This window comes from Drosophila melanogaster, chromosome X, assembly GCF_000001215.4.
Source record: "Drosophila melanogaster chromosome X".
In the NCBI taxonomy this organism is placed as follows: Eukaryota; Metazoa; Arthropoda; class Insecta; order Diptera; family Drosophilidae; genus Drosophila; species Drosophila melanogaster.
In genome coordinates this window covers 15,527,394-15,555,106 of record NC_004354.4, presented here as the reverse complement: position 1 = coordinate 15,555,106, position 27,713 = coordinate 15,527,394, and the positions used below count along the sequence as shown (strand labels likewise).

Below are 27,713 nucleotides of genomic sequence, written 5' to 3'. Positions count from 1 at the left end.
GCCAAGTCGGTCTGGTTATGTCCGTATGAGCGCCTAATTCCAAGAAGCTATAAAAGCTAGAAGCTTCAGATTAAGCATACAGATTCTTGAGACATAGACGCAGCGCAAGTTTAATATTATAATACAGTTTTATTAGTCTTGTAAATTTCTATCGATTTGCTATAAAACGTTTTGCCACGCCCACTCTAACGCCCGAAAACCGCCCAAAACTGTCACGCCCACACTTTTGATCATTTTTAAAATTTTGTCTTATTTTATTCCCCAATATGTATCGACAAATTATGGAATTTCACGTTTGCATTCAGACAAGCTGAGTAACGGGTAACAGATAGTCGGGGAACTCAGATATAGCATTCTCTCTTGTTCGAAATGTAACTTAAGTAAAACTTATAATGCACCATAAAAACCAAAGACTGCAACTCGCCTCGAGCTCGAACTCGCCATCGAACCAAGTTCGCAGTGGGCCTCGAACCGAACCTGCGTTCGAACATGTTGTGTTTTGTTCGCGACGCCGCACATTGGGGCAAATGTGAACGGTATTGAGTATAGTTTTGTTGGATACAAACTATATGGATAGGGTGAAGCTAGCACATAAAGGGCATAACTTGGGGCTTAACAAAGAGGCCTACCAATTTGATAAAACACGTATGGTAAACCTTTTATTATTATTATTAATTAGGCACACTTGAAAACCAAATGGTAAGCAGCGGTATTTTCCTGTCATTAATTTGTTCTTCGGCACCTTTTTCGCTAGCATCCCAGGTTTGTGTGTTTTGGGTCCAATGTGCGGGCTTGGTTCGCTGCGCTGCGATTCCGCTCCAAATTTCATTCTCTAAATTTCAGTCGCGGGTGGCGGACGTTCGGCGGAAAAACTCTAACTAACTTTAACTGAAAATAAAAACAAATAAAACCAGAGAAAAGCGAAGAACGTGTGATAAGAACAGCAGAAACAACAACAGCACCAACAAAGTTGACTTTTGATTTTCGAGCGCGTGTGTTTGGATTTACTTCATTGCCATTTATAATATTTGAGCAAAACAAAACTCAAGTCAACTCAACAACAACTAAAACGTGGTTCAACTAATTCGTTCATTTTTGTTTTCACTTTTTTTTACTGTGCGTACGAGTGTGTGTGTTTGTTTGTCTATGCGTGTATTAGTTTGTTTGCTTTTTAATTAGTTCGACTCTTGTTTTGATTTTTGTGATTCCCTCATTTTTTTCGAACGAGATCTTTCTACAGAACAAAACAAAGAAGCAAGAAAACAAGTAAGTGTATAATGTGGGAAATTGCATTTGGTTATTGGGAGAGTCAGTTTGATTTGTTATTTATTATTTGTTATTTATTATTGTTTTATTTTTTTATTGTTATTGTTTTTGTTTCTGGTTCGCCTTTCAGTTTAAATACAAAAAATACAGATACAGAAAACTGCAAGCGATCTTCTGTTCCTCTTCCTACCGATCTTCTTTGACCGAACCGCCGCACTATGGGAAATTTACCCTCTTTTTTGGCCAAAACAAATTTTACGAATGTCGGTCAATTAAAATAATATTAAATATTAAAAGCATTCATATTTAAACCAATGTTTACTTCTGCATACCAAAAATAAATATAAATGGCGCCACAACAAATAAATCAGCTGTTGAAAACAGCTGTTGCACGCACAAAAAATGTTTGTCTGCAAATATTTAAATATCTTTTGAATTAAAGGTTTTATGTGTCTGTCACTTTCAAATCTAACAAAAAATCGTGTTGTCCCCTTAAAACCGTAAAAATGTAAGTCGTCTTACTAATATATTTTTGTGATAAAAACATAACTTTTAAAAAGGATTTAAAGTGAATGCAGAAGAATTCATTCATGAAATATACTTAATTTTGTAGCTTATTTAATTCTTTCCTAGATAGTTGTAATTAAAAAGTGCACTTTTTGCGATTTTGGGAATAATTTTAGTTTTTTGCACCTAAGCCTGTTTTTTTTTTCAAATTTAGAGTAATTTTAGCAAAAAGGAGTTAAACAAGGCTGTTTCTGAATTGTTTCATTGATTTCTATTTATTTTTGTGGTTATTATGCGTAAAATAATTTAATGCAATCACTACCACGAAATCATACAAAATTAGAGAAATCCCTATACAAAATCAGTTAGTTAAATATAAGGGGCGGTGCCACGCCCACAATTTTTGGTATCATAAAAGATATGAGCTAGCTTAACCCAATGCAAGAAAAATTAATTATCTTAATATCTATCTCCGTTCTGGAGTTATTAATTTTGTCCAGAAAAAGTGGTCAAATTTCCCATAGTGCGCCGGCGAAGGGAACATCGAGAGAAAGGGAGAACAAGAAGAGTTGGAGTTGTGCGACTGCCAATTGTGGAATACCCTTTATTCGAATAAAAAGGCGATTAATAAGTTTTGTATGAATTAACAGGATTCCCAATAAACTAGAAATAAAAATGTGAAAGGCTTTCATAAGTCAGTATCTCAAAAATGATGCTACAAGCCTACAGATTAAGGTGTTCATTTAAATTCTATGATGGTCCAGAACGTACTACTTTAAATAAGCAAAATATGCAATTGATAAAGAACAGACATATAATTTTATGTCTTCATCGTTTAAACTTTACCTGAAATAGAGTTTGGGATTTGAACCTGGTGAGATTTCAATATGCACATACCCTCTTTCTCCAGATGTACGGAGTATAAAAGAGAACGTGAGAGAGTCTTGCTGGTTTTGTTGCTTTTATTAGCTCATACCATGCTCAAAGATCACTTGCTTTCTCGCTCTTTAAGACTCGAATCTCATTTCTAATTGGTTAGTCCAACTATGTAATTCATTTTTTGTCCTCTTCCCGATAAATCAAGTCAATAAATATGATATTTACTTTATAAGTTATAAATGCTCAATATAAAGAAGAAACTAAATAATTAATTATCTTAAATTTGCCACGTTGTAGATAGAATTTCACATTGATGTTAGCAACAGAAGACCCTAATTAATGGGTGTTAGATATTCGCAACCTGCCAACTAAACTACTGTTTGCAGCTTCATTTTGTCAGCCAGCAATTGGCCCCCTTTCGATAACGAAATGATGCACCCCCCCTGTCACAACCCATAAAATATCCAAAAGCTTAAGCCAAAACCAAAAGCGCGGGGAATGATAAAGTGTGGTTCGATTTTTAGGATTTCGAGTGCTGCTCTTCCTCATCGATGGCAAAATTGTTTTCCCCAAATGCTCTTGGCCTTCAGTGGGTTAATGGCCAGCAGCTACAATGCAGATCCTGGCTGGAAAAAAAAAGTGCAAAACGCGCTGGGATTTCCCGGGGTAGTGTGTTATGACCGAGAATCGCTTGTTTGTTTGCGGTGATAACGCGCCACGAGCTTCGCTCTGGAGAACCCCCGCAATCCAATACCGCTACACTCCTTAACCCCCTGGCCCGACCCCATCTTAACCCCTTCCGGCGGTCTGAAAATTGCATTCCGTAGATGTATCTCCGAACTAAACGCAGTTGCAGTCGCATTCCCCGGAGCGGAGTGCAGTTAAGCGCAATCTTGTCTAGAATTTCAATACCAAACAGAACGCTTGGCGCTTTGACAGCCCATGGAGTGCGAGTGCAGTGGGGCTCGAATGGGTTAACGGGGTTAAGGGGGTTTAGGGCGGTGGGCAGTGGATGGTTCTTAGCAGCAATCTAGACAAGTGGAAATTGCTCCGAATGATGCAATTGCAGCAGACGTCAAACGGCAAATGTGGCAAACAAAGGCCGCCAAGAGCGGAACTGTAACTTAACTTTTTGCGAGGGGAAAGGGTTAAGTTGGTTAAAATGCCATACTGCATTAGTTGCTCTTACGAATAATTTCTTTCCACATGCAAATATTTTAAAAAGCTTCGCATAAACAATTTTAAAAGCAGTTCAAAAATGCAGAAACAACGAATTGTACATTTAATGTTTTTGAAATCACGTTACTTGATTCATCAAAATCCATAAAAATAAGAACTGAAATTATGAAACTACCGTTTACTACATTCCAGCTCTCAATAAATAAAATTTTCTTGCTGCTAAGATAGCGCACATTTGAAACAATTCGTTTAATAAACATATAAATTCAATGAAGATTTATCAAGTGCTAGTCCAATAGACAAAATTCAATGTTAGCATTGAAAGTGCAGATGCTCATCTGGTATTATCCAGATCCAGATGAAATCAAATATTTTTTTATTGATTTTTTAACAAGCAAATAGAATCCGAGCGCGAAGCTGTTTTAAAATGCCAAGCAGCAGTTTTCCAAATGACTTTGATTATTGTGGGGGGTGATGTTTAATCATACGATTTAACGAGTTGATTTAAAATCGTATCAATCTTTTATTTATGGATTCCCTCGCCATCGATATGCCGGCTTATCATTTCTTTTCAACAAGAAGGATCGCCACATTCTCTGGCATATTGTATTTGCTTAATGATATCATAAAAGTTAATACATTTGTGATTTATAGAGAGTGAAATAAATGTTACCAAGCGATTGATAAACGATTTAATATTAAAGTTGATATATAACTGGGCAAAAAGTAATGCCAATGCAAATATAAAATATTAATGCAAACTTTAAATACATTCATGACTTTAGTCTAGTTTAAACTCAAGTCACTTCAACCAATTTCCTGTAGATCTTACATTGATTAAAGAATTGAAGCTATACTATAATATCGAGGGGAGCTGCGTCTCGGTTTAACGATATCCGAGTAACGTGGGGTTTCCCCAGTTCTGTGGCCCCCACTTTTTCCATTGAGGCTAAGTAACCCACTAATGTAAAGCTTGTATCCGTTTTCTGTGCACCTGTTTTTCACCTGCCTTGAACGAATTTTCCTTGCCGCCTCGGGGAATCCCCGACTGTGCCATTTCCCCCGACTGCCCCCTCACCCCCTCGGCTGAGTTGTAGTCCATTCAAATGCATTTTCCTGCAGCAGCTTTTCCCCAGATTCAGCTGCTTATGCTCGCCGAACAGGGTGTTCCCCCTTTGGCTTCCATCTTGCCTCGAGTTTCGTTTTTCACTTTATTACCGCAGGACATTTGCTGCTGCTCGTGCGTTGAGGTCCTTGCAGCAAACAAAAACAACAACTGGCAAGGAAAAACGCAAAAGGCCACAAACAACAAGAAACATGAACAAAACGAAACGAACTGAAAAAAAGAAATGGCCACCCAAACCACCCACTTTTTGAGGTTTTTCCCTGCAGTTTTCTGTGCCTTTGAAGGGTCGCTCCCATTTTGACATTCAACTTTTCGTGGCATTGTTGGCCGGCAACAATGGGCCACAATTTGCTGCTCTTATTTATGGAAAATTAAAATTAAAACTGATTAATTAAGCAGCTGCAAGTGGTAGTGGCAATGGCAGCACCACCACCAAAAGCAACAGCAGCCGAATCAAATAAAAATAAAATAATAATAAACACGGCTTTTTTCGTGCCGCTTGGCTTTGCTGAACTTTTTGCTATGAATTTTTAAATTACCCGTATAAAATTTATGTTTTTCCTTTCAATGCTCGCACACATGGAATGGTCGAAAAGAGGCGGAAAGGGGCGGGGACAAAAGGGGGCGGGTGGCCAGACCAGTTTCAGTCTTTTCAGACTTTGTCGCTGAAAATCTCTCAAACAAATTTCCGAAGCGTGAAGAGCGCGTAAACAGCGGCGGGGTCTCGAAAGTAGCGCTGAAAACAAAAATCAAAATCCATGTCAGAAACAGCTGTTTTGGTTCAAGCCCGATGCACTGACAAAAACTAGGGTACCACTTAGAGAAAGAAAACTGCATATTAGAGAGAAAGAAAGACAGAGTTCGAGATAGAGAGTGTTAAGAAGAGTGCACAATGAAATTGTTTAAAAGAAAAGGTTATGACTTTTTAAAATATGTTATTTTATCTTTTTGACTCGCTGTCGTTTTACTGAGATCTTGTAATTAGGAAAAAAATCCATTTGAAAATTATTTCTTTGTTATTTAGTACACCTTTTTCCCGAGTGCATTGCCAACTTGATTGTTGTTGCTGCTGTCGTCGCGATCTCGATTGCCGATCAGAGTTGAGCCGACTTAGATGTCTCTTTTTGGTTTTGATTGAGACTCGGCTTGGAGTTTTTCCCCTGCTCAAACGCTCACTTCAAGTCCGAGTCTCACGATCAAGGCAAATGCTACCTGAAATGTTAAAGAAAACATTCATTTTTCGAAAGAACTTTGGCTTAGAATGTTGCATATTCACTAATGTAACTTGCAAATATGAAAAGGAGAATGTAATACAATAATATTATTGGCTATAGCGTTCAAGTTATCTTGGGACTTTTTCATTTCTTTAAATTGTTTTTCTGTGCATTTGGGAGTCATTAAGTGTAGGGCATGCGAAATGAGGTGAATGACATTAGATTTTGCGATTTAAAGTTGTTACTGTATCTGTATCTGTATCTGTATCTGTATCTGTATCTGTATCTGTATCTGTATCTGTATCTGTATCTGTATCTGTATCTGTATCTGTATCTGTATCTGTATCTGTATCTGTATCTGTATCTGTATCTGTATCTGTATCTGTATCTGTATCTGTATCTGTATCTGTATCTGTATCTGTATCTGTATCTGTATCTGTATCTGTATCTGTATCTGTATCTGTATCTGTATCTGTATCTGTATCTGTATCTGTATCTGTATCTGTATCTGTATCTGTATCTGTATCTGTATCTGTATCTGTATCTGTATCTGTATCTGTATCTGTATCTGTATCTGTATCTGTATCTGTATCTGTATCTGTATCTGTATCTGTATCTGTATCTGTATCTGTATCTGTATCTGTATCTGTATCTGTATCTGTATCTGTATCTGTATCTGTGGTTATGACGCCAAAGCTATAGCTAAAGCTACAGCTAAAACTGAATCTGAATCTGAATCTGATGCTGAATCTGATGCTGATGCTGAAGCTGTAGCTGAAACTGAAGCTAAGGCTGACTCAAGGTGACGTAATGGCAACGCCTAAAGTGGCTTTTATACGCTCCACCAGATCAAGTATCAATTACAAATAAGCAAAAGTGGGCACTTTGTGGGTCAGGGGGAGTTGGCATGCCCGTAAGCGGGGGGGTGGGTTGGTAGGTTCATTCAGTTGGGAATTGGGATCGGAGGGCGCTAAAATCGGGGGTAAACAGAGCGAAGTGGCACTTGGCGATACGAAAATACTTATCTGATTTGTGGGCAACTGCGAACTTTTCTCGCCCGCCTCAAGTTTTATTTGAGTATAAATTATAGGGCGCTAAAAATAGCCGATCTCATTTCGTGGGCATCAACGGACTGCATCAGTGAGCATGGCTGTGCGAGTGTATCTCGAGGATACGAGTTCTTCTTCTGGTGACAGCAGCCCCGGGATATCGGCTTACATTTGGCCAACAGAGTCTCCTGCAACTGACGTTTCAACTTTCCGTTTTGGCCAGACAGACACTTGTGAACAGCTGTCACTCCAATAAGAACAAAAAATAAAATAAAACACAACAAAACCAAAATAAAACTCCAAAAACAAAATCTCCCACAAGCCTTCAACTTCAACAGAAGCCCGAAATTCAATGAGAAATAAAAAATCGACACGACTAAAAAACTGAGAACTGAAAAACTGAAAACTGAACAGTGAAAAAACGGTAGCAATAACAATTCGCCAAACAAATGTAAATAAACAATAATGCGAGGGGGCTACAAAAAAAAACCAGATAAATAAATCGGTATTGTTAAAATGTTGTACGCCACAGTAACAACAGAAATAACACCATTAATTGGCAGATTGGCAGAAAATTAAACAGCCAGAAATTTCAGCAAAAGCAACAATAAGTGCACAAATTAACTCGCTCAAGTTTGCTGCGTTTTTTAACACCTCGTCAATGGCGAGGCAACAAGAAGTTCTACAATATTCTTATATTTACCAGCGATTTTATATAATCGCAATTACAATTCTTAGTGCAGATGAAAGAAATATAAACTATATAGGCATTATGCAACGAAACCGAACTAATTCGCACTAATTTTAATTAAAAGTTTATGTAATTGCCAATATCGTAAACGTTTTCGAGATTCTATAGACTACAAAAGTGATTTTATTTGAAATGATTTGTTATAAAAATTATCATTTAAATCATTTTTGGATTAATTGTTCGAATTTGATATTTAAGAAAAGAATTTCTTTTTTTTTTGCGTACAATTAATTAAAGAAAGAGTTTGAACTAATGATTCCAGTGTATATTTCAGTTAGTAGCCGAGCGTATTTCAAGTTCGTTTTGACTTTGATTGGTGTTCATTCTGCTTTATTTCACTTGTTGTATTTGGTTCTTTTGTTTATGTTTATTTTTGTTAATCTGTGTCTTTTATTGTTGTTGGTGCCGCCGTTTTTTGCCTATTGGCACTTTTCCGTCGTTTATTTGTCTTTCAACTTTATGCTTCGAGTTCGTGAGCGCCAAAACCAAAACCAAAAGCAAAAAACAAAACCCCACTACCCCAACTTCTACTTCTTCTTCTTGTTCTGATGCTTGGAGTCATGTAAACAAATGTTTAAAAATGAATTTTTCAATTCCCATTTAATGTGGCAGCGACATGAACAATAACAAGCTGTCCATCCCTTTCCAATTACATGCATCCCATCGCCGGGGAATTGGGCGTGTTTTTGATGTGCCGAGGTCAAGGACGTGTCGAGGTCAGCACTGTGCCATGAAGCTATACATGCATGTGTGTATAGGTGTGTGTGTGTGTGTGTGGGGGGGGGGGGGTTGGGTGTTGGTATTCCCCAAGAACTGACCACTGGGAAAACTTCACACGCCGCTTTATGGCACACTTGCTCCACATTTGCAGTCCCATTTTCGTGGCACTGATGATTTATTCATCACGAATCTCTAACCCACTGGCTTCCATAGAGCTTTAACTATATCCCTGTCCACCTATTAGTGTATATAGTATGCAATTTGTTGTTTACCCTCTTTCGGTTTTCCACATCAAATGCATATAAAGTTAGATTTTACCATAAACTCAACCCTTTTGATTTTCCACTGAAAATTTCCTGCCATGCATTTCGATTTTCCCCCCTTACACAACCGCTGCGATTTACACCCCCACCTCCTCCGGATTCCTGGTGTTTCTCTCGGCATGTGGCGGATGATTAGCATTAATCAAGCTGTTGATGATGGCTCCGCTTATCATTAGGCTGATGATGCTATGGTGCTTTGATGGATCCAATGGATCCACTGCCTGGACGGAGAGAGAGAGAGAGAGAGAGTGAGAACTTTCCGCTGCGAATAAAGCAATCAACGCACCGATCTGGTCCGATCCCATCCCATCCCATACCATCCCATCCAATCTGATCCGATCCAATCCATAAACACATTGTCTCGCCGGCCAGCGTGTGCCTCATAAAAATGAGAATGTTTCCATTCGCATTTAGGGGTAATTACCGCGCGGCATGGAATCACTGGGATCATTTGATTCACCCAGGGATCACCGGAGATCACCCTGCACCCCTGTACATATATTCCATTCGGAGCTCCCTTTTTTCTGTTTTTTTTTTTTTTTTGTTTGTTTTTTATTATCCCACGTTCGCTTAACTTAACGAATTTCAATTCCGATTCGCCAGTTGTTTGCTCAGTGTTTTTCTTCCATAATTAATTTTTTCTTGATAATTATAGAGAGCTATTGACCGGGTACACAGTTTATTTTACACCTTACAATTGGTGTTTTGTGTGGAGAGGGGGGGTTTTGGAAGTTCAGGGGGCGGGGGGCGGGTCTCACTTACAGCTTGCATTGTTCTGGCCATAAAGAGCCCCCGATTGCCACGCCCCTGGCCCCAATTAGAGAAACAGCTGCATTGACTTTTGTTCTTAGTCTCGTCTGGCTAAGTCTTGGCTTAGCAAGTGATTATAGTGATTATACGGGAATGCAGTTTCCATATAGATAGACACGCATACATACATACATACATACATACATACATATAGGCCACACACAAAGACAACGAAGAAGTGCACGTAATTCGCTTTAAATATTTATAGAGCGCTCACTGTCTGGCGCACTCATCGTGATTCTGATTGTTCCTCTAAATGTGAATGCGAGTTTGAATGTAAATGTGAATGAATGTGAATGTGAATTCGAATGTGCCCTGAGGACCAAAGAATAGGAATCGAAATCAGTTCAGTGCCAAAGTCGAGAATTCATCGTTTAAGCTGCGAGATCTTACACAGCTGCAAAACGGGTCAGGTTAAATGAGCTAAACTCTGGAGAGATACTGTGAAAATGAATGAAATCTGCATGAAATTACCACTTTGAGCAATCAATTCTGTATCTTTAAGATATGTGCTAAATTCTTAACAAAATTCTAAAGTTGCTGCTCAAGAATTTGTTCAAGTGTGTGCCACATTTGTATGAGCTGACTATTGATGATGATGATGATGACGATGACTTTGCGCCACTCGCACTACAACACATTCGCATCGAACGAGTATCATATCAAATGTTAATGAGCAATTTGTGCATAATCATGGCGCACAAGCCGCAAAAGCCAAAAAAGCCGCACATTGCGAAATCGGAAAGTGCCACGCGTTTAGTGGCTGCAACTGCAACTGCAGCAGCAACATCACAGCGGCAACATCAAGCAGCAGCGGCGGTCACGCCAACAAGTGGGGCAATCAGTCGATGAATCGCTTTGGGCCAGCCTCACGATTGGGGCTTCATTTTAGTCACTTGACTAAAGATTAAGGATTACGTAAAAGGTTACTAGAATATTACCACTTACCAGAGATCAATGGGATCTTAATTGGTTTTAAAATAGAATGAACCCCAAAGATTTCACCATAATACATGTAATTTTTGGCCTATGTAGCACTAAACTCTTTGAGTCGGCACTTTTATGATCTCTTACCTAATGGATCCTGCGTTCTTATCGACAGTATCAACCCACACGTTCCCGTTCCTTGTCGGCCAGACAAGAAGTATCAAAGTCTTAGCATCGCATTTATCAACCCTAATCGATCTGCACACAACAAATTGCAATCGACAATGCAAACGTCCAACTTGGGGGACTTTACCCAGTTATATGGTATATATGGTGGTAATGTATATATAATATATATTCACATTCTATCGTGTCTGGGCGTCTGCTTCCTGCCGTTGCACTTGGCACTCAACACTCGGCACTTGCTGCAGCCGGGGGTTCATTCAAATGCCCGATATCGGTGCTGTAAATGAGCAAACAATTGCGCTTGTCAAATGACATAATCCGTCCATAAATATTGTACAAACAGTATGGAATCGAGTTCTATCTACTGCAGTTTGCTGCTCTTGCTCTACCGATTGGTATGCGTCACAAGACGACGTCAGCTGCAAGGCAGTAGTGCACTGAGAAAAAAAAGGCCTGCATATTGCCTATTATCTACGAGATATTGGTAGACATTCGTAGTAGATACTATCTACTAGATAAATAACAAATCCATTAGATTTGTTGTTACTTTTCCAAAAACACTTTTCCCAAAGCTACGATCATTTCCCTGCACTCCCAGCTAGACAAAAGAATGAGACTGGAGCAAGTGAGCTAGTTACACCATCGGCACAATGGGCCGTCGGCGTGACAAGTGCAATCAGTGCTGATACAAATTAATTACGACGCAGACAGAGCGCAGACGAATCGCTATATATGTACATATGTACTACGAGTATATGTACATATATGCACCGATATCGCGTGGGGAAATCTCGGCTTGACATTGGCATCTCAACGGCAAGAAGGGAAGCCCGCCAAGTGGCCGGCGGCAAAGTGGCGGAGCAAGTGCCGTAATCCGAGACAGCCACATATATATCCACATCCGAGAGACGCCACCACCGATCGCAGCATCATCGCAGCTGCAACATGAATATACATATATATATGCATACATACATGTATGAATAACAGGAAGTAATCACTCTCCTTTGCATGCGAACGATTTACAATAAATAATTATAAAAATAATGCTGCTCTGCTGCTGGCGATGCCTGTGATGAATGCCAGCTAAAACGACCGGAAGGAAGTGTTTGCACTTGTTAATGCCCGGATCCACAATCCTCAGTTCCAAGTGCCCCATCTCCGATCCGCAATCTGCAATCTGCAATCTGCAATCTACACGCCCCCCGAGATCAGCGGAGCAAGATCATCGTTACTGAATTGGCAACACCTTCGGGTAACAAAGCTAAATGGGCGGGCTTCTTTGGCAGGGGGGCGTGGTTGGAGCCATAAAAGTCGGAACTTGAGCTATCTGGTAAATCAGCAATTAGGTAGGTTATAGTGAAAAAGGGCTTAAGTGCCGCCTGCTGTTTGAAGTAAATGCAAAAGCAAGTGGGCTGGGCATTAAAGTTAATTACCCCATATATTTGGCACTTAAAGCTCAGAAACTGTTGTATATATAATTATTTATGGTAATTTCAGCAATTTCGAAATTGTAGCAATTCATTTCGATGTGATGTTTTTAAAAGCTCATCAGTATTTTGAAACAAAACAATAAATATGTATATAGATTTTTATAGAAATCGTTGGAGATTTCAAGCCCAAAACATGTAGTGCTGCAAAGTGAAATAAATGGTTAAAGTCAAAAAATCACTAACCGCAGCATAATATCATAACAATTCATTCCAACTTGGCCTACCAAACAGCCAAGCAAAAGGACCAATTTTTAAGCTCGACCGCACCGATTTGAAAACATTTTCACATTTCCACATTTTCACCGCGCCATTAAAGCGCTCAGGGATTTTCGAACTTTCTTTTGAAGAACACTTTTGAACACTTTCCCTTTTTTTTTTTTTTGGTTTTTTTTTTTTTGTTTTGGGTTCACAGATGTTCGTTGTTCTCGTGAATTTTGGGAACGAGTGTCTGGTTTTATTCGACTTGCTGGCACTCTTGTTCGGCTACAATTTCGATGTTCGACGTTCTTGAATTTCGTCGCACTTGGCGCAAAATGAAAATGATAATAAAAAAAAAGGGTAACAAAAAAAAAAAATGTAATCGAAGGGTGGGCTGGTGGTGTTAAGTCATTGTAATATTCGAATTACAATTCCTGGTATTCCTCTGGCATTCCTCAAATGCTATTATCACTCCCCGCAATCGACTTGTAGCATTATATTATAGCACCCAAAATTCCAACTGAGAACCAATTGAAGTCGAAAATGTTTTGCTTCTTTTGTTTTATGTTCCGTGATTTCGTTTTATGTTGTTTAAGCTAATGGTAAACAAATAGTAAAAATAATTCCATTATTTTTTGCGTAAACTGTGCAGACTTTAGGCTTTAATTGCTTGGCGAATAAAGAAACAGACTCACAAACAGGCAATTAAAACGAGTTGGTCTAGTTATATGTATATGAGAATTACCTAAAACTTCAATTGAATTAAAGCTCGGCTTTTGCCTGCAACATGCTCCATAGAGTCAACCAGCTTAGTGGAATTTGTCCGCAGTATCATTACATGATTATTGCCCCCGCGGCGACCTTCGCACCCCCGTGGCCATCCACGCAATGCCCCACCCGCATGTTTTTTTTTTCCTCTGGTTTCTCTGGAGCGGAAGCCACCAAACAAGCGGGATTCATGAGCACATCATCATTATCATTGTGGCCATTATTATGCATTATGTGTGCCCCGATTACCATCTCCGTTTGTCGGACGAGGGCTTCCCGTTGTCCACGGGGCTTCTGGGGTATTGTGGGGGAGTTACGGCGAATTCCGTGGAGTTCCGGATATTCCGGGCATTCCGGGGGTACAAGGATAAGCGGACTTTACGCAACTTTGCGCCATGAGTGCGCTTACATGGGCCATCACATGATTATGGCCATGAATTGTGTAGGATTACGAAATAAATGCGAGAGCGGCAATTGATTATCACAATTTTAAATATTTTCCGGGCGGGAAAACAAGCTACAATTTGTTTGCCGTATTATTCCACATTTGGCGGAAATTAAAATGGGCAAATAAGTCACATTGCTCGACTTATTGAAACATTGAAAAAAGAAAGTCTTCAATTTTAATGAACAGCAAACTGTTTAAATTATGTCGTTTGCAAAAAGTTTCGCGACAAGCTTCAAATGTATATTAAAGCAACAATTTAGATATCGTTCTTGAGAAAAGTATATAACGCACTTATCACACTTTTCGAAAGTACCAACTTGATAGAGTTTTATCGAAACCATGTCACTGGAAATCTGCTCAACTTTTATGGCTCATACATTAGATACTCCACTCGGATAGTAGTTTTTTCCCACCCAGCGAACTCTGAAGTTTTTCGCCGAGCCAAAGTTTGTGAAATAGCTTGGAAAATAAGTTTAGCTGAGCGATGATGGAAACTGACAAACAACTTGATGCATTGGATAAGCACTTGGCCACGATGATGGGGAGAATTGGCGATTGCGATTGGTATTGGGATGGGGATTCGAATTGAGATAGAGATAGCAATTCACAGACTCAAAGACTCAGAGACTCAGAGATGTGGAAAAGCGACTAGATGCTAATTAAAAGCGGCGACAAATTGAATCAAAGCTAAGTCGCGACAAAGTTGGGCCTTGCACGATTTTCTCAATATCTCTAATTGTTTCCCCTCTTTTTCCATATGCATACACGTATGTTATATATATACGTACGTATTATATACACATATATATATATATATTTACACCAACCTCTCTCTAAAAGCCAGACAAACAGCCGCCAACGATAATCGATGAACACAAAGCCAGCGAAAAATAAAACTTGAAATTTATCACCGAAAGATTCTTGAACTCGTCACTAAGGTCGTCCACTGTACCCCCTTTCCCATTATCACCTCTCCCCAAATTCCCCTGAACCCCTCGCGAACCCCCCTTCGTCCGGCGATCAGAACAGGTATCTCGGTGTGTGCTGACTGATTGTTTGACTGATTGATCACCCGATCATTGATTGATTAACTCCCGCTCGCGCTCTTCTTACACTAAAAGAAATGAGTCGTTAAAAACAACGACAGTGGCAGATTGTCCTATACGAAATGAAAAAACACTATTTGTTTAATGTGCTTGAATTACTATCTAATTTTACTTAATTATATTATTTCAATGTTAGATCTTATTTGTAATTGAAGACTATTAATTTAAGCTTCGATTATTTATAGAACTTGCATTTACTAATTATTTCTTCCTGTGCACCTGTGTTTCAGCCATGTGGCAGCCATGAGGCGGCAGCGCTCCACTCGCCGCCAGCTGTTATTATGTCCGGCCACTTGTTGCAGGCATTCATGATGCAATTGAAACTGCAGCGACCGGCGGCACAGCGAACTCGATACCAGTCTCTACTGGGCTGCGGCCACGAAAAACACTCATACGCCATGTGGGCGCGAGGCGATCGGTGGATGTTGCAAGAACGGCAGCCAACAACAACAGCAGCCACGGGCGCCACACTGGCCCACGGCCAAGGCTAGGGCTAAGGCTAGTGCCACAGCCACACAGCACCACCACCGCCACCAACAACACCACCACCACCACCACCACCCCAAAACCACCCACACCGGCAGCAGCTATAGTAAGACAAAACACAGCCACCACCACGACCATCAGCAGACACAACAACAACAACAACGACGACTGCTGGAACAACAACGTTCAACAACAGAAACATCAAGGAAAGTTGAAGAACTCCGTTGAACTCGAACGAAACAAAAACATCAAGAAAATGTCTGAGGTAAGCCAAAGTCACACAGCTACACAGTGAGAAATTGAGTGCTGTCAAGATAAAGATGAAAATAAGAAGCTGTGAAGCTAAGCTAAGATTTACATTATGAATGTGCTATCAAGTTATATCAAGTTAAGAGAGATTTTTCTAATGTTACACTTTTCAAATACTTATCATCCTGTATTTGAAATAGTTCGACATTCTATAGTTATTGCAGTGTGTCCTTAAGGATGATTAAAGGAGCCAGACAGAGAGTGTTTCTTTGAGGCAGCCTTTTTAAAGAGACGGGGGTCAGAATTTCCATTTTTATCGAATTAAAATCGATTTTCAGTTTATTTTATCAAAAGACTTAAGAGCATCAAACACATTAAAAGCAAAAAACCACACACACACACACACACATGGACAGAGACACAAGAACCTATTTCTGAGAAGAATGGTGTGTGTGTGTGTATTTATGTTAGTGTGCTTGTGCTCATAACAAGAAGAACAAGAAGATGTCGCTTTCACATACAAAGTCTTCAACTATAAACTTATATAAAAGTGGGTGGATTTGCAGGGGGAATGAAGTGCAATAAATGCTAGATAAAAATCGAATGGGCCATTTTCTACAAGAGAGATAAGGAATTATAAACTTTTATGAACAATAACAAGGCCAATTTAAACGTGACTTGAATGGTTTATAAAACTTAATAATAACTTTGTAAGTGTTAAAAGAAATTATATATATACAGTTATTGTTAATTTTGAATACATGTTTCGCTAAAAATATATATATCGTTTTATATATTTTAGTAATTTTCTCTGTTTTGAGAAGATATGTATCTTAAATTCATTCGTTAACCTTTTTCAATTCAAATTCCTGGCGCATCTTGAACGCCATCGGCTTTTGACCTTAAGATTATATGGTGGCTCTAAGATTATTCTGGAGCTGCGTTCCTTGAGTTTTGCATTGCTTTCGCTGCCCCATCTCCAATGCCACTTCCTGCTGGCATTTCCCGCATAGGCATTTGAATTTTGGGTCACTGACGTCGTCATCGCCGTAGCCATCGCCATCGCCATCGTCATCGTCATCGTCTTTCGTCGCCAACGTCGCCAATGCCTCATGTTTATGTATGTGTGCGACTCCATGTGGCGGCTATACGGCTATATGGAGCATACCTATAGGGTGGGAGCATCATGAGCAACAGGCGGCAATAACTGAGTCGAGCAGCTGTCGCCATAAACAAGCACGACGGACCCATACGACGGACTCGCACACGCAGACATAAATATTGACCTAATTTGCACCTGTTTACAAATTCATTTGAGCCAACCAGCCAGCAGCTAGCCATCCAACTTTCCCACTCCATCTAGCAATTTCGCGTCCTGGCAGGACTTTGTGCTTTTGGCGCATGATTTATGCAGCAAACGGAGCGCGACAACCACGACGGCGTCTCCATCGCGAGCACTCCTAAATGGGTCGACCATGGCCACATGCACAGGCACATCCATACATTCCACATGTTCAGCCACGTCCGAGTTGCACAGAAGCCAAGGAACGCCACTTCCAGCGCTCCAATGCTCCTGCACTGCGAGAAAAGCGCAATGAAAATGTTGTTTAATAGCTACTACATTTTCGTCGATAAAAATCGTTTTCCATGAACTATACCATTGCCATTTAAAATTGTAAAAACGCTCACGTTCGACATCAACGGAAATCACCAATTGCTGTTTTTTTTTTTTTTATTATTATTATTATTGTTATAGCCAACAATTTTATTAATAACATCGCCTTTTCTCGCTGTGCATGGCTTTTCGGTCAGATTGCTTGTTGGCATGTTATTAGGGAGAATATTTGCATTTTCAACCCGCTCGTTGAAGGGAAAAGTTCGCTGCGGGAGCAACAAATTTACAAATGCGAATTTCGATGTTATTCTGTGTTGGCTTACGCGGCGTATGATTGATCTGCGAGGCATGGGATGACATGCAAAATGTAACGAACTAAATTAGGAAAATCGTAGGCTGAACTTAATGACATTTGGAAAGATTTACTAGTTTCGCTAGTTTGAAGAAGAAAAAATTTTAAACGCACTTCTGATCAAAAGGTAATGTTTAAAAAAAAATAAAAAAGAGGGGACTCATAGTTTACTTCGAAATGCATTTGTGAAACCGCTTAGCTTTGACTTTTGAGACGACTTCTATTTTTCAAATCAACTTTATTGTTGGGTTAGAGAACCGCACTTTAGCAAACTAAATAACCATTGATATCATTGCATCAAACGTACTTTCATAAATGGAATATAAATAGTCCAGAAACAAGTTCAAAGTAAACTCACTTGAAAAATTCTCTCTAAATAAATTTAATATATAGGAAATAAATGGAAAGCGGTTTTAGACAGCTAAGAGCTACGACCCTCGAATAGAAAGAGAGATGAGACTTGAAAATCATTTCCAGTTGGACAATTGGTGCTCCATCAGAAGTGAGTTAATCCCGAGAAGAGCCTGAAATTGAGATACTTAGCCGGTTGAATGCTTAACTTTAATTGCCGAGTGCGCCAGTTGCGGATTAGGAGCACTCGAAACGCGAAACGATTCAATCGAGGACTTAATGAGTGCCTTGGTCATTTGCCTCGACTCGAATGGAATCCACTGATGGGAATGATGATGATGATGATGATGATGATGATGATGATGATGATGGTGGTGGGTGATGATTATGGCGTCTGGCAATTAGTCCGCCCTGCCATCAACTTGTCCTCGCCCATGACATTGCCATTGAATTATCCACATCCTTAACCACATCCTCATGACCATTTCTATTCGCACACTGGTTATTCCCATCGTTCTCATCATCATCGCTGCTTGTCTTTGGCAGCTCGAATCAGTTGTTGTCCATTGTTGGCATTGATTTCCCTTGATTGATGCGTTTTTAATGAAGGCGGGGAGGTGCCAGGTGCCTCGAATCATTAGCGCGATTTTCTCCACTTCTCTGCCGTTGTATCTGTATCTTTTTATGTATCTCTGTATTCGTATCTGTGTGTTGTCTCCGCTTTTTTTTTTTTTTTGTTTTTGTTGCGTGTTGCCTCCGAAAGACAAACAGCCAGCCCTGATCCGCAATAAACTAAATGAAAAATAAATAGTCAATAACAATGGGGAAAGTGGAGCAAGTAGAGGGGGGGGGGGAGAAGGTTTCCCCGCACGAAACCAGAAGGCGAAGAAAGTGTCGCAATGTCGTGGCCTGAAATTGACACAGCACTAAAGTTACGGCAAGCAAACAAAAGTGGCCAACAAGGAGCTGTGTGTGGGTCAGGTACGAAAAAATGGCCGCACAACTGTGTGGAAAATGGTGAAAAACTAACTGCGATGGGTGAACGAAGAGCAGGAAAACGGGAAAACTGGACAACTGGCAAACGAATGGAGCTTCCCCACGTGAGACGTGTACAAATGAACTCGGTTGCAGCACCCAAGGATATGCATACCAGCAGTGTAGTTGCACAGGATCTGCGCCTGCAAGTGTGCCATAAAAAATATTGTAATCACAAACTAGGCAAACGAAAGACCCCGAAACAGAACAACATGCTACATAGCAAAACGGACACGTATCTCGACCAGTTTTGTCACATTTCACATGAACAGCCAGACTGTTAGCAGTTCATTTGGTCAAAACAAGACAAATCGAATAAGTGAATGGGACAATGGCTATAGCCCACTATAGCATGACTTTTTGCAAATACTTAATTAGATTTGCCAGAATGCAAATCGACGCTCCCATTTCTAACGGATTTTGTGAAATACATTTTTGGCCAAATTTTCGCATTTTTGTACAAAAAATCAGGAAGAAAAACTCGTGGCAAAAAATTCAATACTAAGGATGGGTTTTTTGGGTATAACTTGACTAAAAATGGTCACGTAGAAAAATGAATTACCAGTTTATACTCCTTATAATCGATACTAACCGTCAGTAACACTTTTTAACGGATTTTGTGAAATTAATTAATTTTTACATCAAAATGCATCAAAATTTGCAAAAAGTTACAAATGAAATTTAAATAATATCTTTGAATACAGTCGTTTGGAAATTTATTTACGAACCTAGCATACTTAATACATTCTATATCTTAACAATTATTTCCTATTTTATGTCCAAAAATCGACCATAATTAAATATTTTCATATGGGCTCGTCATCAACATTTTATTAAATATTGTCATACAGAAAATATATCGTACGAGGTATGAGATTATCCCAAACACAATCGAGCAACGATATACAAATTGGTAGCCGAAGTAGCACTATCCCACTATTCCAAATCCAATCAGTGGGTCTAATGTCAAGTCAACGAGCATGGGTCCTCTTGTGGGCTGAGGAGGATATTCGATTCTGGCTGCGAATTCATGACTTCGACGTCTCGTGGAGGCCGCAATCGGGGGTCAAGGCGGGGCCAAGGTCATAATGAGAGGTGGTGCACCGCAATACCCCCATTTACAGCCACTCTTGTAATCTCCAATCGGCATAACCTTCATTGAACCGCAATCCGAAAGGTCAGCAGGGGGACATTGGCCCACTTAAATGACATCTGATACTGCGAGGCAGCGTTAATCGGTTGTAGTTAATGGGGAAATGGGCAATTTATAGGCATTTTCGATTCGATTTGTGCCCTTTAACAAATATGTGATATCCTTTTTTATGTATTTAAGAGGTGTTGTTTGAAAGTAAGAATGACTGGTGACCAGAATCTTCAACGTAATGTGACTTAGGAACGTCATTCAGGCAAAAGTCCTGCTTGCCAGCTGTTTCATCGGTCTCCAAGCATCTGCCTTTGCCATCGTCCTACGTCCTGCGGCCCATCAAGCAATCCGATCATTCCGCATCATTATGGGGAAGACAGCGACGCCTTTGCACTCGCAGCAGCTGTCGAAATTAACATAAAACATTTATGGCAATGTCGCAGAGTCGCGGGCAGGACTAAGCCGCTTGTATCCTGATTTGCATGCATTTGCATATGAGGAGATGAGGAAGGAGGCAGGATGCGAGATGTGGGATGTGCCGGATGGAATGGGTTGGGTTGGTCGCGTTGAGGCGCGTTTATCTTTGCGTATGCAGAAAGTTTTCCAATTAAAAGTTTCGCCCAGGTCCAAGTCTGTCGCCGCATCTCCGTCTCTCGGTCTTGGGTTACCAGTTCACCGCCCGGATCCTGCGTCCTTTTGGCGACAATTAAGCCCCATAATGAGCTATAAACTTCCAGCGACAAGTGGAAAAGCTTCGCAGTGGAAGAGACACGCAAAGTGGCCTATTAAAATGCGCACATATAGCAAATAAATACGCATACGCCAGGTGTGACAGCAAAGCTGATGGCACACTTTGCCGAGAAAAGCACACTTTGGCCAGAAAGTTGGCAAAGGTTATTAATTTCATATATGCTGTGATAGGCAAAAATGTATTCTGATGTTTCAAAATTATTTACAACTTGCATAAAAGCAGACATCTTTCCAACAACATGGCTCTACAAATTCTTTAAGGATTTTCTGTGCTTAAAGGAGCGTTTTAAATGTATTGCAAATTTGTCAATAACTTTGATAATCTATTGTTCAAAATGCCCCGTGGCCAGCGGAATGTTTGAGCCTTCTCCTTCGACTTTTGTTGTCAAATGAAGCGTGACAGCTGCCAGGGATTGTAAAGCAAACAATTGTCGAAAAATTATTGCTGCCTCATTTGCTGTGGTGGCCCAATTTGGCTTTGACACCTTTGACAGATTGCTTTGCATTGTTGGTCTGTCACCCCGCACCGCTTCACAGCTCCATCCCCTATTACCTTTTACATTTCACCTTTAACCTTTGGCACTTGGGCCTGCCCCACAGAGCCTTTGCCAAAAGAATTTCATAATCAGCAGCAGTACGATAAAAATAAACTCGGGTTGGGGCTGATAAGAGGGTGGCGCCATTACGTCAGCCGCCTTTGCAACTCATCAAAACTCGTCTGAAATGAGGCTGATGGGTGGCAAATTGTGAACGGTGCTCCTTGTGGGCGAGACATGACCTGCAGCTGCCACCAGTGAGGATTTGTCGAACGTCATTTGCAATACGCGAGCAGCTAAAGGAATGCCATGCCAAGTGGTGTGCATCCTTACCATCTTCCCTCGTAATCCTCAATCCCGAGAAAGCCACCCACCGCCCACATTTTAGCCTGCTAAAAGTGAGTTTCCTTCTGCTCCTGGCAGTAATCCTTTACCAGCATATGTTGGCGTTTTTTAAACAGTATCAAGAGTATCTATTAAGTTGTATACGAAAAGAAATCCATTTTAAATCATATACAAATTTTTAGAAGACAGTAGAGTTTTATTAGAGTATCTGAACGAATTCTTAAGTTCAATTGATAACAGATATAGACACAACTAATTGATTTCAGTGGGGAAATATCCAACTAAACTATCTAATGCAATGTTTATATAAACATTTATTCTAGCTTCATATTAGGAGAGCTCCCTTGGAAATGGTTAACCCAAGCACATTCATAGCCAAGCCATCAATATTTGTTCGTTGTTTCCCGGGAACTTTTATCCCCCGGCCGAAAATTCAATTTAGATGACGCCGCCCACTTGGCTACCCTCGGGGACATAAACCCCAATCTGGATATCCCATTCGAGGGCGTTCGGCGATTTGCCAGAGATAAGGAGACAGCCGCTCGTGGCATCCGCGGCTGTCCGCTGTCATCCGTTGGCCCGGCCGGCCTTATCATAAATTTCAAGCACGCAGCAAATAAATCCAATTAAATTAGCAACAATCTCAAGTGACCGACGGATGATGGCTGCAGCTCCTCCTCGTGTTGGCACCAGCTCCTTGTTGGCTCTTTTTCCGTTTTCACTCCTGTTCCTCGGCCTGATCCTGGCACATCCGTGCGCCACTCCTATTTCGCTGGATGGGATATACATTATTTTCAATTTGCCTTCTGCGGTTGTCCAGCATCTCGCTCGCCACCTTCGCCTCATCATCCATCTCCGTGGGCCCATCTCGTTTCATCTCACATCTCGCATCTCGTCTTGCTGGCCAACCTATGGGCATCGGATTTTTATGGGCATTGTGTGTGCTTAATATACCGCCCACACAAGGAGCACAGTGAAGCCTTGACAAAAGGCCATGGAAAAACACTAGATATCTACAAGTCCCTTTGGACTATTCTTACTTATACCCTATATTTATATGTTTCGTTTTTTGGTTAAGGCTATTCGGTATTTTAAGGGTCCAACTTACTGAATCAGTACTGTAGCTGCCCCTTCACATATAAAGTACTATTTCGATTTGTTTGCCTCCCTTGGAACTTCTTTATGCCGCCTCGCATTTGTTTGTTGTTTGTTATTCAATAGAAAATTAGTTTGTTTCTTCGCCGCGGCTAACTGTATTTGGAGTAAAATGTGCTTTGATATATTATCAGCATACAAATGCACTCTGTTAACATGGATTTCGGTTTCTTCTCGCATTTCTAAGAAACAAAAATCGAATCCAAGTCTGGACTCCAATTGAAATTAGCAGCATATGGTGCAGAATGTAATGTATTCCTAGGCAGCTGTGTGAAAATTAAAAACCCAAAAAGGGTTTTTCTGCCATCTGGTGAATGGAAATTATGGTGGTTACAACGAGGAAACTATCGAGAAAACTGATGCTGAAAACGTTAGGAAATAGCCAATAATCAAAATACATATTTCACAGCACACTGAAAGCAGATGGTCATTTTTTCTTAAAGTTTTTCGAGTTTAACGTACTGCATGATAAGATTAAAATCACTTTCCACATGTGCATGATAAGTTTGTATGCGCTCTATCAATAACATTGATAACATTATGCAATCAAGATAATTTTCTTTGCATATGCAATCGATTAACAATATTGATAAACTGTAGGACAAGTTTATATTACTAATTAGCTATCTTATATCGATATCAATGGTTTTATTGTTATGAATGGGAGGCGATTGATAAACTATTCGCTCAATGTACTCAATATCGAGTAGCAAATGAAACAAATTAAAATGAAATTATTTTCCAGCTGAAAAAGGGTGAAGAATTTGCAAAATGGCTACAAATATTTCAATTGACAAGTACATTTATATTAAATACTACGGCTGGGAAAAATGTGACATTTCTTTCACCCTGTAGAACGGCATTCCAAACCGGGAAGCTATTCCATCTCGGCACTTCATCGTTCTCCTGGTGGGCAAAGGGATGGGATGGGATGGAATGGGATTTCTGGGATGCCAGTTGCCGACCTTTGGGCAATCAATTAAGTTCTGCGGCACGCAATCTCCCCGAGTGTTTGCTGACCATCTGACCATCTGACCAAGTGACCAGCTAACCAACTAACCAACTAACCAACTAACCACCTAGCCATCAGGCCATCCAAAGGAGCTGCCTCATTAGAACTGAAGGAGTACTCCTGCATTCCGATTCCCTGCGATGGCAATGGGATTGGGGAGTAGTGTGTATAATATACATTGCGGCTACGTGACAAACAGAATTTTCAAGCCACTGCGAACTGAGCCAGCGATTTAATAGAATTTAAGCAGCATTTAGGCGGGGTTATGAGTTGTGAGTTGTGAGTTGCCTGGAGGGGCAACCGGTGACAAGTGGGGGCCAGGCACCTTTGCCACATAAATCTGTCAGGCCGAGAGCAATTCTCATAAAATAATAATGGCAACAGCAAAAACGGGAATGAGAACAAGTCCACTGAGAAAAAATTGCACAGCTTTCCAGACATAAAAGCGATCAAAACTCTAAAGGCTTGAAGTTGAAAAAAAATATGGACTTTAATAAAATATAAAATAATAGGAACTATGTGCCTTTTAATATTATACGCACATATGTTTTAATGAAACATTCAGTTTGCTTTCTCTTATAACTAAATGTGATAACTTTTTATGAATTCATAAAACATAGCTTCCCTCAGATCTTTCTCTCAGTGCACCAAAGACAAGGGCAGGTAAATGGTGCAGCGATAAAAACGCGATAAAGTCATTCAAAGTGTTTAACCGGCGGGCGGGAATCTGTGGGGATCATCTCGAGAGTTGGGTGACTGGGTGGTTGGTTGGATGGGCGGTACGAATCCGGGGCAAACAAAGTCAAAATTTTCCACATGCGCTGTTCCGAAAGAAGAAGAAGAAGCAAAAAAACAAAAAACCGAAGCACTCTCGCTCGCCTGTACTCTTCTGTTTTTTTTTTTCTTTGTATTTTTGTGTTTGCTCGACAGTGTCATAAATTTGTTGATGTTTGCCTAACACTGAAGGGGAGTGGCAGCTGGTGGTGGGCGTCGAAAGGGGTGAGGCAGTTGGGCGGCAGGTGAGAAGCGGGTGCAAGGTCATGCACACAATTATATTACGCCTGGCCAAACAGAGTCGAAAATCATGGAAAAATTACCAATCGCATTCAGTGAACGCATTTGCAAATGAGCGCATTTTACTGCTACTAACTGCGACTGCCAGCAAGGGAGATTAAGAGTGATTCAGGGGGGGGGGGGTGGTTGTTGTGTTTAAAACCCCTTTTCGAAAGAATTCCTCTGAGTGACGTGTCAGCAAAGCGACTGCGAACTCTGTCAGGTGGTGAGCAGTGCTGGTCCAGAGTTATGTCGCATTATCTCATCGGGTAATTCAGTGATTCTCCATTTCGAACATTATCGCAGCTGCACAAATAAGGCAAATGGAAATTTGTGCATTTATTTATTTATTTTGCAGGCCAGTGATTCCGGCATAGTGTGTGATGACTTCTAAAGTCCAGCAATGAAATTCTTAAAGGACAAAAGGATATCCAAACTATTTCAAATTGCATATACTTAACTGATTTCATTTTCCAAGATGTTTCTGCTTAGATTCAACATTGGATTTCCCACAACTTTTTCTTTCTTATTCTTATTCGCTACAATTTCTTCATCTGTCGCCCAGCGACAATTGCTGCAATCCCAAGCAATTCAAATATTTGGCTAGCGTTGTCGGGACTCAGTACTTTCATTATCAGGCATCGTCGCACCAGCACACAAAGATATATAAAATGTACTGAATTTGTGTGGCTGTCCCGATGCACTGGAAAAAATAAACAATAATTATAGCAACATTTTAACAAGAAGAAAACAATAATTAGAGCAACATTTCAACAAGAAATAGTATATATACTAATATATTTTTTATTTAGAAAGTTATTAAAGCATTAAAGTCTTATATTGACCATACTTATCATGTTAACGATGATTCCATTTAATTTATGCTATTAATTGCACCCTTTTTTTTCACTGTGCAGCTGCTTGGCAGTATTCTCCTTCGTACATTTCTATCTCAATCTGTCACAGCAGCCAGCTTGAAGTGAAGATCTTATCGCTTATCTCGCCACCGTCAACAATTCTCGTTTGTTCGTCAATTTGTTTGTCCCCACGCCGGCCCTTCCCCCTTCGGTTACCTACCCCCCACCCACTCCCTTTTTTTTGCCCTTGTTTTCCAGCTTGCCTTGTCACACATTTACCTTCCTTTTTTTTGGCCACTGCGCTGTGATAAGACTGCCAACGCTGTCACCACTTTTGCCAGACGCCTTGAAGAGACGTCACCAGGTGGACAAACGGAGTGATCCAGAGATCGTGTATGGGTTGAGTCGTGGATTCCACAGTGAGGCAGAAAAATCTGGATGTTAGCATCCCATTGACGCACAACGCGGCGTATTTTTGATATTAAGGTGCACAACTATTTGAAACTAGCAAATAGCACATTACTATGATTTTACCGCTAGCAAATTTTCATTTCTCAGCTCAGGATTAGGTTGCTTGCTATTCACAATGGTAATTACATTGGAGAATAGTTACGAAAATGGCGTAGAGACAGCTCAATCTGCAGGCATCAGTTTCCATTTCATGCTGTGGCGGAGTGCCGTTCAACATGGCGTATGCGTAATATTGGTGTATATAGCCCCAATGGGGGATTTTCGAGAACAATCGAAATGGCACCTGATCCACAGCATCATCACGTTCATTTTCGGTCGTCAGCTACAGTTTCGGTTTTAGTTTCAGTTTGAGTGTCACATTGACTGAGGAACCACGTGGCGTATGCTTGATATGTTTGCCAACAATGCGTGCAGTTTTATAGCCAACTAAGGTGGAGAACGGTTTCAGTTTTCAAGCGCCCAGTAGCAGCAGCTGTGGCCCTTGATAAAAAGATTTATTTACCCCGAAATAATAGTATACTGTATTTAACAGTAAGTAGTTGTTCAGTAGCTATATGAATGCTTTCCCAATCTTGGACTGGCACCACAATTAAACCGTGCAGCACCTCCGCTCTGTGTCATCCAGATTGCCAGTCAGTCGGCTGGTGGCGGCATCCACATGAATGCATTTGCGTGTTTCTGTCGAGGGCTTTTCCCATGTCCCATGTCCCATTTCCCATTTTCCGTTTCCCCTCTTCCCTGGGCCTACCAAACATTTGGCCGAGAAAGCAGCTTGTTATCCCGCCCTCCATTCCCCCAAATCTCCTCGTCATCGTGCTTAAAGCAAATGTCATGCAATGTTCTGTTTTAATCAAAGGATATTCGAGCGCATCATACGAATAACAAATGCAAGCACATGCACATAAGTACACGTATTTATTTGCATATGCATTAAAAAAGACCTTCCAGCATTCCCTCGGGAATTTTGATTTTTTTTTGCCAGCGAATGCGGCGCTAATTGACGCCACTTTGCACTTAAAGTAATGGCCTCTCAAAGGATCCGCAAAAACCCCAATACAGTTAACTTTATATTGAAAAAAAGTGTTAGATGCATGCTGCGTTTATAGAATACCCTGGAAAATGGTAGATTTAGGTACTGAGATTAAAGATATTCAGAAATTGAGTAAAAACAAAAATAAATGTGTTTATAAAGTTTGTGGTAACTTGGAAATCGGCTAAATTGAATACAAAAAAGCCCATATAAACCAGCTTTTTAAAGGGTATTTCAATTTCAATACGTGAGAAGCCAAAAAAATTGTTCGCTGACGAGCGCCGCAGCAAACGTGTCACCTGCAATGAGGGGCGACATGATG

General features: G+C 40.4%; 1 protein-coding gene and 2 long non-coding RNA genes across 3 annotated transcripts in view, besides 1 other annotated feature; 2 read left to right on the top strand and 1 right to left on the bottom strand.

The window, feature by feature from the left end:
• The first annotated feature begins 102 nt into the window (after positions 1–102).
• Positions 103–371: a mobile genetic element.
• Positions 372–828: 457 nt separating this feature from the next.
• Ac13E (Adenylyl cyclase 13E) overlaps positions 829–27,713 on the top strand; it is a 43,402-nt gene continuing 16,517 nt past the window's right edge. Inside the window, exons 1-2 of the mRNA NM_001272646.2 lie at positions 829–1,266; positions 15,181–15,701. Coding sequence (NP_001259575.1) covers positions 15,693–15,701 — 9 coding nt within the window. The 5' untranslated portion in view covers positions 829–1,266; positions 15,181–15,692. The remainder of the gene's footprint in view (positions 1,267–15,180; positions 15,702–27,713) is intronic.
• Positions 6,904–7,374, bottom strand: lncRNA:CR44354 (long non-coding RNA:CR44354). The gene has a single exon (NR_123920.1). It is a non-coding gene; the product is annotated as a long non-coding RNA:CR44354 (long non-coding RNA).
• lncRNA:CR44353 (long non-coding RNA:CR44353) lies at positions 7,367–7,700 on the top strand. Its single transcript, NR_123919.1, has one exon. It is a non-coding gene; the product is annotated as a long non-coding RNA:CR44353 (long non-coding RNA).